Here is a 14,985-nt window from a genome sequence, read left to right on the forward strand (position 1 = left end):
GCTGGGTGTCACCTGGCTTTCATATGTGGGAGCTTCACACGAGCAGCCTTTATTTTATCAAGAGGCACACTTTCATTGGACTCCTTTCTCCTGAGCTCTGATCAGAGTGCATGAGAGGAGAGATGAGCATCCCCAAAGGTATTTATAGATCTGCATTCCCACTCCTTTCCTCTTCACCATGAAAGCAATTCTACAAAGGGATTATTTTGACTGGCTGTTCAAGATTCCAGGGGAGGAGATTAATGTGCAGGAAGCCTCGCAGTGCAACTGGAAAAGCTTGCTGGCTTTGCACATTTTTGTGAGCTTCATGGCTCACTGAGTCAAGGTTATCTTCCTTGGACAGGGTGATGTGGATGTCAAAGAGCCATGCAGCAAGCAAAAGGGCTGGGATCTGACAGCAGCTGCTGAAGTGCTGAATTGCCTGTGCCTGAAGAAGTCTGACCACAGCTGGAGGTTACAGAAGGTGCAGGCACAGTTCCCCAGGGTGTGTATCCCTCCCCTCATACCCCCTTTTCGGGTTTTTTTTGTCTACTCGGGAGAATCCCTTATTCAAACAGCCAAGTGAGATATGATGGAGGTGTTTTGCACTGCTGTTTCTCCCAGGTGAATGGGATTTTCCAGTGATACCACCTTTGTCTTATCCAGACACTGATACTGTGTGTTTAGGTCTCAGGGAGAGGGAACAATTTAGTGTGTAGATATGGAAAAAGCTGCTGCAGAGTAATTTTAGCTCTCCCTTGCCAAGGCAATTCCCCAAATTGCAAAAATATTGCCAGAATCTCCTACCCTTCAGCTATTACAGTGCCAAGGAGTATGGAAGGTAATATTCCTTCCCACAAGAGGTTTCTGCTCAGTCTGGCTACACAACAGTGTTGCCTTGCCATGGTAAAGGGAATTATTCTTCAATGTCTCACATACCGTCTTGATTTCCTTGTTTTTCCTCAAGCAGAGCCCTCAGAGTGATGCTGACTTAAAAAACAAAACAAACAACAAAAATCAAACCAAACAAAACCCTGCAGCTCCTTTCTTAAGGCAGCCATACCAAAGTGGTTCTTGCTGGCAAAGTTTTTTTTTCCTTGCACACCAAGAAATCATTTTAACAAGCCCTGGAGTTGATGTCATGGTTGTTTTTTTTACTGCAGGGAGGAGTGTGAAACCCTGCTTTCCTCCACACATACATGTGGGAGGGCTTTGGAGCAAACCTGGGTGGGAGGAGGGAACAGGCTGGGTTTCCAGAAAAGCTCTGGGGATGTCAAGTGCCAAAATGCCAAAGCAGTTCCAGGGGACAGGGGGAAATCAGAAGGGCAGAGCAGAAGAGCAAAGTGGGGATGAGTCTGTGCTGAGAGGCACTGAACAGCAGCAAAGCAAAGAGCTGCAAAACAAAGAGCAGGACAAGGAGAAAGCAAAGGCATCAGCAGCTCATCTCTCACGATGTGGCCAGCGCACCAGGATGGGAGCCGGGGTCAGCCAGCTGGAAAGCCTTCTGGCACAAATTCCTGGTGTCTTGTGGGGTTTCTTGCATTATGGCAGCTTCACACCTCAGCAGCCTGGTTCCTACCCTCTTTTATACAAGAGTTCTGCTGAGTAGAAGTCACCTCTGGGAAGCCTTTGATAGCAGGGAAGTGTGTGTGTTTCCTTGGCAAGGTGGAGCAGGCTCATGTGCTTGTACTGCCACTTGGAAATCAAAAGCAAGCTGCAGGCTGCCTGCTAGATTTGCACCAGCACAAAACAGGTAGCAGAAGGAGAATGCCTGCTGCAGGAGGACGAGTGGGAATCCTCCTACCACAGATGCCCTGAGAACCTGTTCTGTCCCCTTTGCCCTCTCCTGTCAGCAGCTCCCCCTGCTTGCCCATGCCCATGGACAGCTCCTCTCTTTACAGTCATAACACTGATCTCTGCTTAGGCAATATTCTTCTTTTGACTTCATTCCATCATGGCTTTTAGGTGATGGGTTCTTCTTCTCAGAGCACTAATAGATGCTTAACATTAAATACCATCTCTTAATACTGGCTACAATCCTGTGCTCCATAGACCGCAAAACATAAACATTGTTGTTCAAGTAGGAAAAGATTGTATTCTGGGGAAAAGAGAGCTTTAGCCTGAATAAAAGCATTCACAAAGAGCTGTTGTCATCCTCTTTATGTTCTTGGATTTGGGCTTTTTCCTAAAGCAAATCTGGCAAAAGTTAAAGATCTGAAGAAAAAATCACAGGCCGAATCTAAACCTTGATATTCTTTATGGCCTTGCTTTTCACACAGCTGTATCTGTATGGACTGTAGGGGAGGCATCCCAGAAAGACAGCCTTTTCCTATGCTGATAACTATGTCACAGCTCACAGTTAATCACCCACCTCTGCCAGTTCATTTCTGTGTATTTGTTTATACCCAAAGTATATGAGTGTTTTCCATATGTAAGACTATGGATGATAAAAATTTACATGATAGAGAGACTGGGCAAAAACACCATTGTAAGTAAATGTGTCCCCATTGAAAAAGATAGGTTATACAGTTTGGCTCCTGCTGGAACTCCTGCCTGGCAGAGTGAGGTCTGATTTGCCTGTGACAGTAACTGGTGAGTGATCTCTCCCTGCCCTTATCTCAACCCCTTAGCCTTTTGTTGCATTTTCTCATCCAGCTGAGGAGGGAAGATATAGAGTGGCTTGGGTGGGCACCTGATGTTCAGCCAAGGTCAGCCCACCCCTCTGTCCAGCACTGCAGCCTGTGCTTCTGTGCCAGCTTCATCGAGGGGTTGGATCCGAGCTGTGAACACGCTGCAGCAATTGTGCTCAGCTATACTGGGCTTCAAGCACTAAAATTGGGGCACAACTGTGAATTCTGAATGCTTGTAGCTGTCACTGTCTTCCAAGGAGTAATTAATTCATAGGGGGCAGGATCCATGCCTGGTAACAAAAGACATATTTCTGTGCTCCGCAGCAATGCTCACGGCACTGCTGTACTGCCCATTCCAAAATGCCAGGGGTTTCAGGAGCTCTGGCTTGTGATGTGCAGGCTTGGGGTCTCCTCACTGGTGAGACTGATGGAGCTGTGACCAGGAAGAGCATCTGTACGAGAGCAGCACCATTGCTGAGACTTGTCCACATTATGTCTCCTCCCAGCTGCTTGTGGAATGTACAGGCACTTGCTGTCAATGCCGTGGTGGCCTGACTGGTTTCTTCCAGCCTTCTGCTGTTCCACACAGCCAGCCAAATGCTCAGAAATGCTTTAGATATCCAGGTTTGCTTGTGTGTAGGAAGGGCAATAGGTATCTTTCCACATTATGTATCATCTTAGATCACAGACGTGTAATCTCTTTTTTCCCTGAGCTTCATCTGTACAAGTGAGTGAGTGAGCCTGCGGTTGGTGGTCTGACAGGCACCAGAGCAGAGGGTGCTGCCACTCTCCTGTGAAACCATAGGAAGTGTTTCATGATTCAAGATAAGACCTTCACTTCCTCGTTCTGTGCTCATACCACTGAGCTGCCACCGAGGCTGCACCATCCACCCCGAGAGCCCTGCCACGAAATGGACCAGGAGACCCTGGGAAGCATTGTCCTGCTTGTCATCGTCACCCTGATCAGTGTCGTCCAGAACGGTAAGACAAAAATGAACTTTTTTTTTAAGGGATAGAAGAGAGCTGAGGAAAGTTCAGGATGATGTATGCTGAAATGATCTTTGGATTGGTAATATTTAGTTATAAGTGCATGCATGCTTAGGCATGGCTTTGGCTTTAGAAACGGCCTTCTAGGCATGGAATTTTGTATGACACTGTGGCAGTATCCTGGCAGTCACATCTTACTCTCTGACATTCTGGAGTGAGTTTTCAGCTAATGTAAGGACTAATATGCTAGGATACCCTGTGGCAATATCAATTTTGATTTGATGACTTTTCTGACCTGGGTCCCTGCTATGGTCAGGCAGAGCTGCTCTCAAGCTGAGCCCTGCTGCCATGGGCAGGGATGGAGTCCCTGGGGGGTGGCAAGGGGAGCTGGGTGAAGGGAACAGAATTGGAGGAATCTGTGTGGGCTATTTGTGGGCAGGCAGCTCTCCTGCTTTCCTGCATCTCCAAGTCCTGCAGTATAACTAATCTCAATTAACTGTGGTCCCAAGAATACTGTACATTTCCTGAGATGTTGAAGTTTCCTTCTCCAGCTCTTATTCAGACGTTGTATAGTTCCTTGTATAGTCTTCAAGGTTTTTTAAATAAAACAAGTATCTCTCCTGTGCAAATTTGATTTTAACTTCTTCGTCCTCTCTTACAAATACTTTTTTTAGCAGGAAATTCTGCCCAGAATTTAAAGAAAGGATTGAGTTTTGCCTCAGCTACACTATGTTTGCCCAGGTTCAAAGAGATTCAGCAGTGGGCTGGGCAGCTGGTGAAAATTCCAGAAATCTGTAGTGAAGGCTTCTTATTACAAATAGGAGATTCCCACTGAACACAAAGTCCTAGGAAATGAACTATTATTCTATTCTTGGGCTGCTGCAGAGAGGGGGAAGTAGTGGGATCCTAGCTGCCAAGGAACAAAAAAAAAAAAGTAGATGCAGACTGCTTTAGTTTCAACATAGGCAGTAAATGCCACATCATTTAACCCAATGCTATTCTCTGGAAAATGAACAATGTGTGACATCACCAGAATATGGCACATTAAGACCAGAGCACACACCATAATTAAGAAAATGTGACAAATATACATTTCTTGCTATGTAATCATATGACTTTATAGACAGGGTTTTTTCTCTCACTCAGACATGTCAGACTTCCATCCATGTGCTTTTATCTGTCTGTGAGATTATGGACCCCACTACTAAAAAGGGGAAGTAGGATGCTTGGCAGAGTCTGCCAAGCACGTGAGGCAGACAGCCCTAAACCAGGATTTCAAGCTTTGCGTCATCCAGTTTCCTCTTCCCAAGCTTTCTTTCTAGAAAGACCAGACCTGATATGTAGTCTTGCAGTGAATTATGCTTCACATTGCAATTATAAAAGCAGTAGAAATGTTTGTCAAGGGGTATCAGGAATGTTGAACTCTTGCTGTGGCTGTCATTCAGCAAAGCACTTGGGCCTCTGCTTGACTGTCTCTGAGTGCATGAAGTCAGTACCATGTAAATTTGTAATTAAATACTTCTCTGCAAAGGGTGCAGGACTAGAAAACAGGTTGAATGCTGCTGTTCCTGAAGATGGAGGTGGGCTGTGGTGCTGCCCCAGTCTGGTGTCCATTTACTGTCATCTTGTTCATGACGGAATCTCCACATCCTACGGAATTACTCAGGTGGCCGCATCCCACTGAGTGACGCATGCAGCCTAAAGTTTTGCTCTTTTACCAGAGATATGTTGCAATCCAGCATCTTTCAGGGCAAATTAGCAGTCACTGCTGAGCAGATCAGGACAGAGAAAGCAAAGTGGAGAGAAATAAGGGGCATGTTTGCAAGCACTGGCTGTATGGGATCATCAGCTCCCAGTTTCTGTTTGCATGGACTTGTGAAACAACCAGGCTTATACTGAACTTTTGCACATTACCTGGATCAGAGTGGGACTGCCACTGTTCAGCCTCTGGGCAGTCTGTGGAACCTTGGAACCTCAGGGAATTATCTCCTGGAACAACTGAGGTGAATTAAACCTCTCCACTCCAGCCTTGCTCTGCTCCCTCCCCTCATGATGGCTTGTGAAAGCACCCTCTTGCCTCCCAGCATAGTGGAACTTCTCTGCAGCAGCAAGCTGATATTTGGGAAGTGGCAGGACCTGCAGCAGTGGAGAGAGAGATAAATAGCTTACTTGGCTTTCTCAGAAAAAAGAAAGCCAAGTCTGTGGTATTTTCTAGAGACTTTCAAGCATGATAAAAGAAAGGGAAGAGGTGTGCTACCAGTGAGTCCATGGGGTCGCAGACCTGCAGGAAGTCCATTGCTGCAGCTCAGCACTGGACAAAAAAGTGCTGATCAACTCTGTCCTCTTCAATTAGGTCCTCTTAGTGGCTGTAGGCAGGGTAACCTCTTGCCAGAGGCTGTGCTGGTGTGCAGATGGAGATGTTGGGAACTCTGTGCCACCGGATGATGTCTGGTCTGGGTCCCCCAGGAGCCAGTGCACTGTGCTGGTGGCTGTGGGAGGATCTGCAGCCCGGCTCAGAGTAGGGGTGCTGGCTTAAAGCACTGTGGGTTTTTCTGCAGAAGGGCTGTATGTACCTAGGGGATCCCACAACACTGGGAACTGAAAAACCCAGTCATTTTTGTTAAAGACAGTGGAAGTACAAAGGACCTATTTACAGCATCAATGAAGGGGGAAAAAAGAGGCAACTCTTCAGATTGCAGGGATGAAATCCTGCAGCTTATCTAGCTAAATTTTTATTGCTATAATAATGTATTTCCTGATGGGCTATCTTTCATGTGTATATATTAGGTTAATATTCCAAGCCATAGAGTGATTTGGAAGCACTTGAAATGGGGTGCACGACAGCAGAAAGCTTGCAGCTTGTAGCCTGCCAGAGCTCTCTCTGGTGTACTTAGACATATGATTGATGGTCTCTGGTTTAGTGTCATCAGATAAAATGTGTTTGTCAAGAGCATGATGCATTATCTTGAGGTGCTGCATTTTTGCAGCAGCTAACATTCTGACACAAGTCTGTTGCTTAAAAGGAGGATACATAGAAATCAGCCATTAAGACCAGGCTTTCTTTGGGCCTTTCTGGGAAAAGAACCAGCCCTGCAGGATGTCCTTGGTTTGGCAAATGGGTTTCACTAAAAGAGAATAGACTCCCTTGTCTCCCTATTCTGTTGGAGAGCAAGATTTGGGATTGGCAGCTCTGACTGGAAAGCTCTTTTCCCACTGGGACCTCAAAGAACCGGGTCAGGGCAGTGCTTCTGCAGCAGAGATGCAGAGACTGCCCAAAGTGCAAAGTTGGGATGAGGGAGGGATTGGAGGTGAGAGCCTGTTACCCGTCACATACAGACATGTGGGGATGCATGGAGGGTTTGGTTAAACCTGGGTGACAGAGTGAGCACACTGGCCACATCCTGCACCCTCATGCACCTGTGTCTTCTCCTGCCGTCTGTCCATGGGAACAGAGCTGAGCCCACAATGCCCAGCTTCTGCAATATCTTCAGGTGACATCTCAGACTGAATACTCTGTGGTTTTTTAACAGCTTTTTTTGCAAACAAAGTGGAGCATGAAAGCAGACACTGCAATGGGAAGGTGTTGCAGCGGCAGGGATCCTCCTCCTTCGACCGTGTCTACACTGCCAAGTGAGTAGACAAGAACTGAGGAGTTGGTGTGGGCAGAGTGGGGTTCATCGTGCTCTGCATTAAAATTAAATCCAAACCCTTTTGGGGGCCAGGGGTGGATTCCACATTGCCTCAGATGAGGGCTTTGTACTTAATCCCTAGCTGTGCTCAGTGTTCAGACATGAGGTTTTTGGATATATTTGCTGGCTGAATCCAGCACCCTTGTTGCCACTATGGTGCTGCATGTATATAGGTTTTGCAGCCATCACAAGTATTGTGTCCCTTCATTTGGGAACCAGTTCACTCTCCCCTGACACAGCCAGGGTGTCAAGGGCTCAAAAGGAAAGGGCCAGCAGAGACATCAGCCTGCTGAGGAACAGGTAGGTGGCAGAGCTGACACAAATCCCTTGGTCTCTGGCACCTCCCTTGGCACACAGCTCTCCACTTCTCCGCTCCTTTGCCACATGGAATCACTCTCAATTGCTTCACTTCTCCCCCTCCAAAAGCATTCACAGCTGAAGGAGGCAGCTGGACACCATTCCTGTTTCCCTGCAAAGACACATGTTAACTCTGTGAGACAATCTTAGTTGTAATGCAATTCTACATTTGCTGGTTTCTTCCAATAGCTTTATTAATATGACTCAGTTAAAAGGACTTCAAGCCAGTAAAGTTCACAGCATCTATCATGATCAAACAGGTTAGGGAGAAAGTGGCTTTCACAGGTGCCAGGCAGGCGCAGGATGGTTTGTTTTCCTCATCAGGCAGCACAAAGACATCCATTATCTGAGTGAGGAAACAGGGAAGCAGACCTGGGTGAGGAGCCCAGCCCTTGGCAGTCAGGGGCCTCCCACTGCTCTGTGGTAACAGCCTGCTCTCAAGGGCCCTAGTGCAGCCCAAATTCACCTGCCACCAGTCTCTTCTGGTGAAACATACTGATTTTTTTTCTATTTGCCTGTGCTCTGATTTCTCTCTTGTAAATTCCATTCCAGCCAGAACTGTGGACATGCATACCCTACGTTCCTCGCTGTGCTTTGGTGTGCTGGCCTTCTCTGCAGCCAAGGTAACACTCGTTTGTTTCTTTGTTTGTTTTCTTTTCCCCCTTCAGCCTGGCACCACATTCAGCAGAGGATGGTGAGCACTGTGGAAGTTACACTTTCAGGGATCAAGCCTCCTGCAGCAGGGGAGCCTCTCTTACCCCCCTGTCCTGGGGCTAAGCATGCTGCTGGAGTAGCAGCACACTCATGGCATGGCTTGGCTTATGTCAACAGATGTGTTCCCAGACTTAATTCAAGGCAGTCCAGGCCAGGGAGATTTCCCATACTGGCATTATGGATGAGTTCCCTTTGTTTTGGGTGGAGGGTTTAGTACTTGGTTGCTGGATTATTGCCACATTATTCCATCTAGGGACAGACAATGAGCTCAATTTATTAAATTGCCAGACCTGCCACCTCTCCCCTGTGCTGAGGGCTATGTGGGACTATTGACCTGCATTTCTAATTGTTATCCCCTCCAATGCAATGTGAGTTTATCTAACATGGAGATGAGTGCTTACCTGGAGTACATGTGTATTCTTTCTGGAAAAAAACCCGAGTTTCTTAACCAGGAGAAGAAGGGGAGTGGGAAAGGCTAGAATTATGGGGGAAAGACCCTTTTTAATGCTCAAAAGTTAGCATTGGACGATAATATATCCTCCACCTGCTCCTGGTGAAGTACATCTACCAACAGCCTTCTGTTTCTGGTGAGAACCGTGCCTGAGTTGGGGCTCTCTTTCCTGAGCCTGGTGCAGCCCACACTGGGTTTCACAAAATCATAGAATGGTTAGGGTTGGAAAAGATCTCAAAGATCATCTTTTTACAGCTCCCTTGCCCCGGGCAGGATCACCTTCCACTAGACCAGGTAGTTCAAAGCTTCTTCCAGCCTGGCCTTGAACACTTCCAGGGATGGGGCATCCCCAACTTCTCTGGGAAACCTGTGCCAGTGCCTCATCACTCTCATAGTGAAGAACTTTTTCCTTTTATATAATCTAAACCTGCTTTCTTTCAGGTTAAAGCCATTTCCCCTTTTCCTGTGAGTTCATGTCCTTGTGAAAAGTCCCTCTCTAGCTTTCTTGTAGGCTCCCTTTAGGTACTGGAAGGATGGTGGTGAGTGTGTGCTCTGCAGTGGGCACAGCTGTGTGCAGGATTACACCCACAAAGTTTTCAGAAAAGCTGGAGTGAAGGAAAGGCACATGCTTTTCCCATGCAGAGGTCTCTATCCCAGTTCCAGTGCTTGTCCTATAACCCAAGACTGCAAATTCCCATTTCCATTCCAGCCCAGGCAGAGATGGGGACAGTGTGTACAGTGAGAGCTGGGCTGGTGTTGTTAATGCCTTGTTTTGTCCTTTGCCCAGCTCCTGCTGCCTTTGCTGGCCTGATGTACCTGTTTGTGAGGCAGAAGTACTTTGTGGGCTACCTCGGGGAGAGAACTCAGAGGTAAGGACTTGCAGAGCCTCTTTAAAAAATCCAGAATGTGATAGCAGCACAGCTGGATGCTGCACTTCTGCAGGCAGAGCCACTGGCTTCTGGGGCTGCCTGCAAGAGCTGCTGGCATTGGGTAGTGCAGGAAAGTCCCTCTCTTTTGGATGAATGGGGGTAGCTGTGGGAGATGTTGGATGTGCAGCAGCACTGGGGTCAGGGGCTTGCAGCTCCTGCTCACAGGACCCTCTGGAAACACCAAATAGTGGCATGTTGGTGCCACTATTTGCACAAGATTGCCTTTTCATATTAATATTTATATTTTATTATAAATAAAGCAAATTACACACATGTGAAACAGAGTTGTCCCACAGCCTGTAATGGATATGAGCACATTCAAGTACCTCCAAACAGACACTTTTGTAATCAGCAGCCTACACTGAAACAGAAGGCCAAATCCAGATCCAAATTGATCCTGAAAATTACATTTAAGTCCTCTCAACTGCCTGGGAATGAAAGACAGAAAAGAAATTTTTCCCCACTCTCTCAGCCCCTGAGGTCTTTCAGCTGGTGTCAACAATAGAGTCCGAAGTCTGAGGGTTCTCATGTGAGATGATGCACAATAAGAAATTGCTTTCCCCCATTTCTGTCTTCTCAGCACTCCTGGTTACCTGTTTGGAAAGCGCATCATTTTGTTCCTGTTCCTCATGTCTGTGGCTGGAGTACTCAACTACTATCTTGTCTTCTTTTTCGGAAGTGACTTTGAAATACACATTAAGACGATAACCAGCGCGATCTCTCCATTGCTGCTCATTCCCTAATTCCCCAGAGCACTGAGAGGGTCAGCACGCTTCCTATATTGATGCCCAAAAGCTGCTATAATTCAACTGTTTAAGAAATGAACCCATAACCCAGTGAGATTTCTGTAAATCTCATGCTTGACAAGCTCTGTAGTTTGATTTAGCCTTGCTTTTTTTTCTTCGGCAAAAAGATTTATCATGAGCACTTGGCACGCCCAAGGAATGGTAACAACTTTTCATTTAATTCTTTAGAATTCTTTTCCCTAAAGGGCATCTTGCAAGCTGCCTGCATGACTGGAAGGGACATTGTATGCTTGCTTCATAACTGTGTCGTGCTTAGCTTTTGTCCCAAACCCCAGGATCCTCCCAGTGTCGTTCCTGTCTGGTGGCTCCCCCAGTCACCCTCAGATGCAAGAACAGCCCTTCACCATCATTCCCCGCGGCCTTGCCCACACAAGGGCATGGACCAGCCTCTTCACCGACCCTTTCCCTCTGACTTGTTGATGACCAAACTCTTGCTGGTGCAGGAGGGTGGCAAATTGGCCCCTTTCTGGTCTTCCTTGATAAATAAATATTCATGTGCGTAACAGTCACCACGCTGATCTCATTCATGCTTCAGCCTCTTTGTTCTCCCAGAACTGGGAAAAGGAGTGGTGTGTAAATGAGGAGCTGGTGTATGGCCAGTGGGGTTGGGTTTGTTTTGATTTGCTTTGTTTAATAAAACAGTCTAAAGCAATGAAATGTGTCTGCTGTCTTCTTTGCCTAGTGCGCGATCTCAGCGCTCCGTGGCTCAGCATCCAGCCAGAGCGTGGAGCCAGGGCAGGAGCACTGGGCTCTTTGTGGAGCTGCTGATTGCCCCGAGAGGACCGTGCTGAACAAGTCCCCCTCTATGAGCACGGTCAGTGCTCTGCTCCCAGCTCTGACCGTGTGCCACACAGGTCTGCGCTGAGCAGAGCTTTGATTAGTGGTGCAGACCGAGGCAGGCAAACAGGTCTGTGCAATCTTTTTAAACATTGCTACCCTCCGAGTGCTTAAGCTCTTAAGCCTGTCTGATTGCTGCATGCAGGATGGATAAAGCTGTATTTTACGACTCCTTCGGGAGGGAATGAGACTCCTCGCTATGTGAGAAGAGAGAGCGCAGCTGTTCACAAAAGAAGGTGCAGAAAGCCATCTGCCTTGGTACTACAACAGGCTGGGGGGTTTTGGTGCTGTCTCATGGGGCAAAGGTGCTTGTGCATGGTTGATCTCCTCGGCATCTTTTCTTTTTTTTTCCTTTTTTTTTCTTTTTTTTCCTTTTTTTTTTTTTGTGTTATACAGGAACCTTAGATGTGAAAGATTAGTAACAGACACATTTATTGCATGATGATTATAAATGTTCTCACTGGTTAGAATAGGTAATTAAAACTATTTAATCTAGCCTTCCAACCTATGGCTGCCGAGACACCTTATTCCCAGGCAGGGCACTCATGTTCACTTCCTCCCATCCTTCTCATGACACATTCCAAATACTCCTCACATCATGCTATTCTGCCACAGGTCTCTTCAGAGCTGATGCCAGCTGCCTATGTGTGCTGGAGACACACTACCCTTTAGCCCCATGGTGTCAACCCCTCAAGGGATGGCAGCACTCCAGGAGGAGAGGGGTAACCCCAGGGCTCTGGAGCTACAGAGCTATTCTGCATTGCTGGGATCAGCACGGGCTCATGCTGCCACCACCTTTAGCATGTTCAGAGCCGGAGAAGATTCACCAGCACCAGTCCCTGCTCTCCAGCCTGTCTGGTCTCTCTGAGGTCTGGGACTTGTTAATGGAACCCATCACTTGTGGGAGGTGACTCTCCCAATTCTGTGTGTCCACCTTGCAGGTCTCCTCAGATGTCTGAGTCTCCCCTAGGGCTTTTTTGTCCTCTATATCAAGAAACAGCTCACTTGAAGTCCTACTTTCCCCTGTTAGCATGAGAAGTGACTCTCCACCAGCCAGCTATAAAGGGAAGAATATTCAGGCGCCTATTTTGGGTCAGATAAGCTATCATAGCACTCTGTGGACCAAACTTGATGGTCCTTGTGGATCCCTTCCTACTCAAGATATTCTGTGATTCTTTGTCAACTTGATGGTTGGTTTTTACATAGTTGTACTTAGGTATGATCAGATCAGAGGAACCAAAGCCCATCTTTTGCTGCAATGTTTTATTTCACAAGAACGTCTCCTACTTGCTTCCTCAAAACCTTTCTGATAATGAATGATATTTAAATGTAGGCAAAATCCATTTTCCATCTATTTGTAAATGGAAATAGTGACAGTATCAGACAAACAGGGGCAACATAAATTGATCACTATGTAAATTCTTGGTGAATATCATGGTGTATTTTCCATATTACAGGCAGGCCTTGTGGTTGCATTTGCCTTCCCACTCTTTCTGTGAAAGGAAGGCAATGTCAGTGATATTTGGGCTTCTCTCAGAGTCTTAGCTCCAAGTTTTGTTTTCAGCATCAAAACTACCCTGATCTTGTTGGTACAGTTGTCAGCACTTAGCACACCATCTACTCAGAAAGCTGCACACACAGGCTCTTTGCAAGGAGTTTGGACTAGATGACCTTTAAAGGTCCTTTCCATCCCAAACCAGTCTATGATTTTATGATTCTACAGATAAACATGCAAAAATACAAACAGCACTGTAAACATGCATGCTGGGGTCACATACACAAGAACCTGCGAGGACCTACTGAGCTGCACTGGACTTGGGGATGTGGTTGGTGGCAGAAGTGGCAGACCCCTCTGATGGCTCCTGCTTAAGGCTGGCTTGAAAACTCCAGGGACCAGCACATGTGTTTGGTGCAATGCACAGCATGGCAGCTCCTCACTTGGAGCCACAGCTGTATGTGAAGAGCTAACGCTTCCCAGTTCTGCTGATCAGCAGCAGTGTGGCCAGCAGAACCAGGGAAATTATCAACCCCATGTAGTCAGCACTGATGTGGCATTGGAGATCTTATTGCTCTCTACAGCTACCCAAAAGGTCTCCCAAACAGCCAAGCAATAGGACAAGAGGGAATAGCCCCAAGTTCCACCAGAGGAGATTTAGATTGGATATTTGGTGAAATTTCTTTACTGAGAGGGTGGTCAGGCACTGGAACAGGCTGCCCAGGGAAGTGATGGAGTCATTATCCTTGGAGGTATTTAAAAGCTCTGTAGATGTGGCATTGAGGGACAAGGTTTAGTGTTGGACTTGACAGTCCTGGGATAACAGTTGGACTCAAAGACCTTCTGAGACTTCTCCAACCTGAATGATGCCGTGATTCTCTCATTGTGCTGAGGCTGCTAGTTGTCCCACTCACTGTGTTGCCAGACTGTGGGCTTTGCTTCACCAGTAGTGCCTGACTCGCTGCCACGGCGTGCCACTGCCACACCTCATGGCTGTTCGTGCATCAGAATCCCAGATGCACAAACATTCTGTCCATCAGTGCAAATGCATAGGCACAGGGTGTTTTCTTACCATCTCTCTCTCTATTATCTATCTATCTATCTATCTATCTATCTATCTATCTATCTATCTATGTCTCCAGCCCTGCTGTAGGTGCTGAGGCTGTTCAGGGAAGGCAGGGAAGCAGGCTGCTCAGGCAGCAGCCCTCTCCCAGCTTGCTGGCTGTGCACATCAGAGACTGCAGAGCCTGCTGGAAGCCGGGGTATGGCAGGTTTCTTTTAATCTGCTGACAAAGGCCTGGAATGCATTGCAATATTTCTGCCACAGTAACCACGTCTGCTTCCTTACAGCACTACAACCCTCTAGTGGAAACTCGGCCCCATCGGCACGCTGGTGCTGCTGGCCCTGGCATGAGCTGTTCCCTCAGGGTTTGAGGCCTGACAGCAATGCAAAATCACCCACTTTTCTGAACAGGTGTATTGTTTCTAGTGAATGCTGGTTTTTATTATTCTTTTAAATGGGAGGCCCAGCCCTGAAGCAGGACCCGTCCCCTACCTGTGCCAAAGCAAGCAGTCCTGCTTAGCACAGGATCTGAGCAAGATTTTTGGTAAAATCCAAGTGAAATAGAAATTTGTGTGCACCAGCCACAAGGATTTCCTGCAGTAGTTCCTATATTCCTAGTTTCCCAGAGCTTGAAAAATCATCTTGTGCAGTATCAGCTTGGTCTAAGTCACACCTCTGCCAGGTGAGGTTTCCAAATGTGTGAGGATTGGGAAAGCAATTCTGCTGGCATGGAGAAAAGACTGGCACTGGACACTTTCTTCAACTCTCACCTGCTGAGTAGTAGGTTTAATATTCACAGAAAGCTTTCCAATGTCCTGTTGGGGTGGGATACTGCAAGGCACTGAGCACTGGGCCTAAGCAGTGGAGTGCCACTTGCAGATGGCACTGGGAGCAAAACTAGGCCATGCTTGGAAATAGTCCACCCTGATAAGTGAAAGGGCAGTAAAAAACTGAAAATAGTGGTAAACCCATGCATTGTGTGATTTTAAGTTGGTCTCATCTTCCTGCTGGAGTGAGCAGGATGAGCATTCCCATGAAAAAAACCCTT

The 14,985-nt window shown here is 47.0% G+C and overlaps 1 protein-coding gene and 1 long non-coding RNA gene across 3 annotated transcripts in view; one reads left to right on the top strand and one right to left on the bottom strand.

Moving 5' to 3' along the window:
- Positions 1-11,193, top strand: ALOX5AP (arachidonate 5-lipoxygenase activating protein). Of its 2 annotated transcripts, XM_074535298.1 has the most exons (7): positions 1-138; positions 344-484; positions 3,323-3,590; positions 7,127-7,226; positions 8,195-8,265; positions 9,595-9,676; positions 10,317-11,193. In XM_074535298.1, the coding sequence occupies exons 3-7, from the start codon at positions 3,425-3,427 to the stop codon at positions 10,477-10,479; spliced, it is 582 nt and encodes a 193-aa protein (XP_074391399.1). In that variant the 5' UTR covers positions 1-138; positions 344-484; positions 3,323-3,424; the 3' UTR covers positions 10,480-11,193. The 2 variants fall into 2 exon arrangements, with proteins under 2 accessions (XP_074391399.1, XP_074391401.1); XM_074535300.1 differs by lacking the exon at positions 1-138 and having other exon boundaries at positions 179-484; positions 3,372-3,590.
- Positions 6,817-14,985, bottom strand: part of LOC141728199 (uncharacterized) — a 23,235-nt gene continuing 15,066 nt past the window's right edge. Inside the window, exon 2 of the long non-coding RNA XR_012579012.1 lies at positions 6,817-7,754. This is a non-coding gene — a long non-coding RNA (uncharacterized LOC141728199). The remainder of the gene's footprint in view (positions 7,755-14,985) is intronic.

Source organism: Zonotrichia albicollis, chromosome 2 (assembly GCF_047830755.1).
Source record: "Zonotrichia albicollis isolate bZonAlb1 chromosome 2, bZonAlb1.hap1, whole genome shotgun sequence".
Taxonomy (NCBI): domain Eukaryota; kingdom Metazoa; phylum Chordata; class Aves; order Passeriformes; family Passerellidae; genus Zonotrichia; species Zonotrichia albicollis.

What these genes read in the sequence shown, in the direction of transcription:
- ALOX5AP (XM_074535298.1), top strand. Translation starts at nt 3,425, where the DNA reads ATGATTCAAGATAAGACCTTCACTTCCTCGTTCTGTGCTCATACCACT. An exon ending in TGGCCTTCTCTGCAGCCAAG is followed by an intron (nt 8,266 to 9,594) that starts GTAACACTCGTT and finishes TCCTTTGCCCAG; the next exon opens with CTCCTGCTGCCTTTGCTGGC. An exon ending in CTCGGGGAGAGAACTCAGAG is followed by an intron (nt 9,677 to 10,316) that starts GTAAGGACTTGC and finishes CTGTCTTCTCAG; the next exon opens with CACTCCTGGTTACCTGTTTG.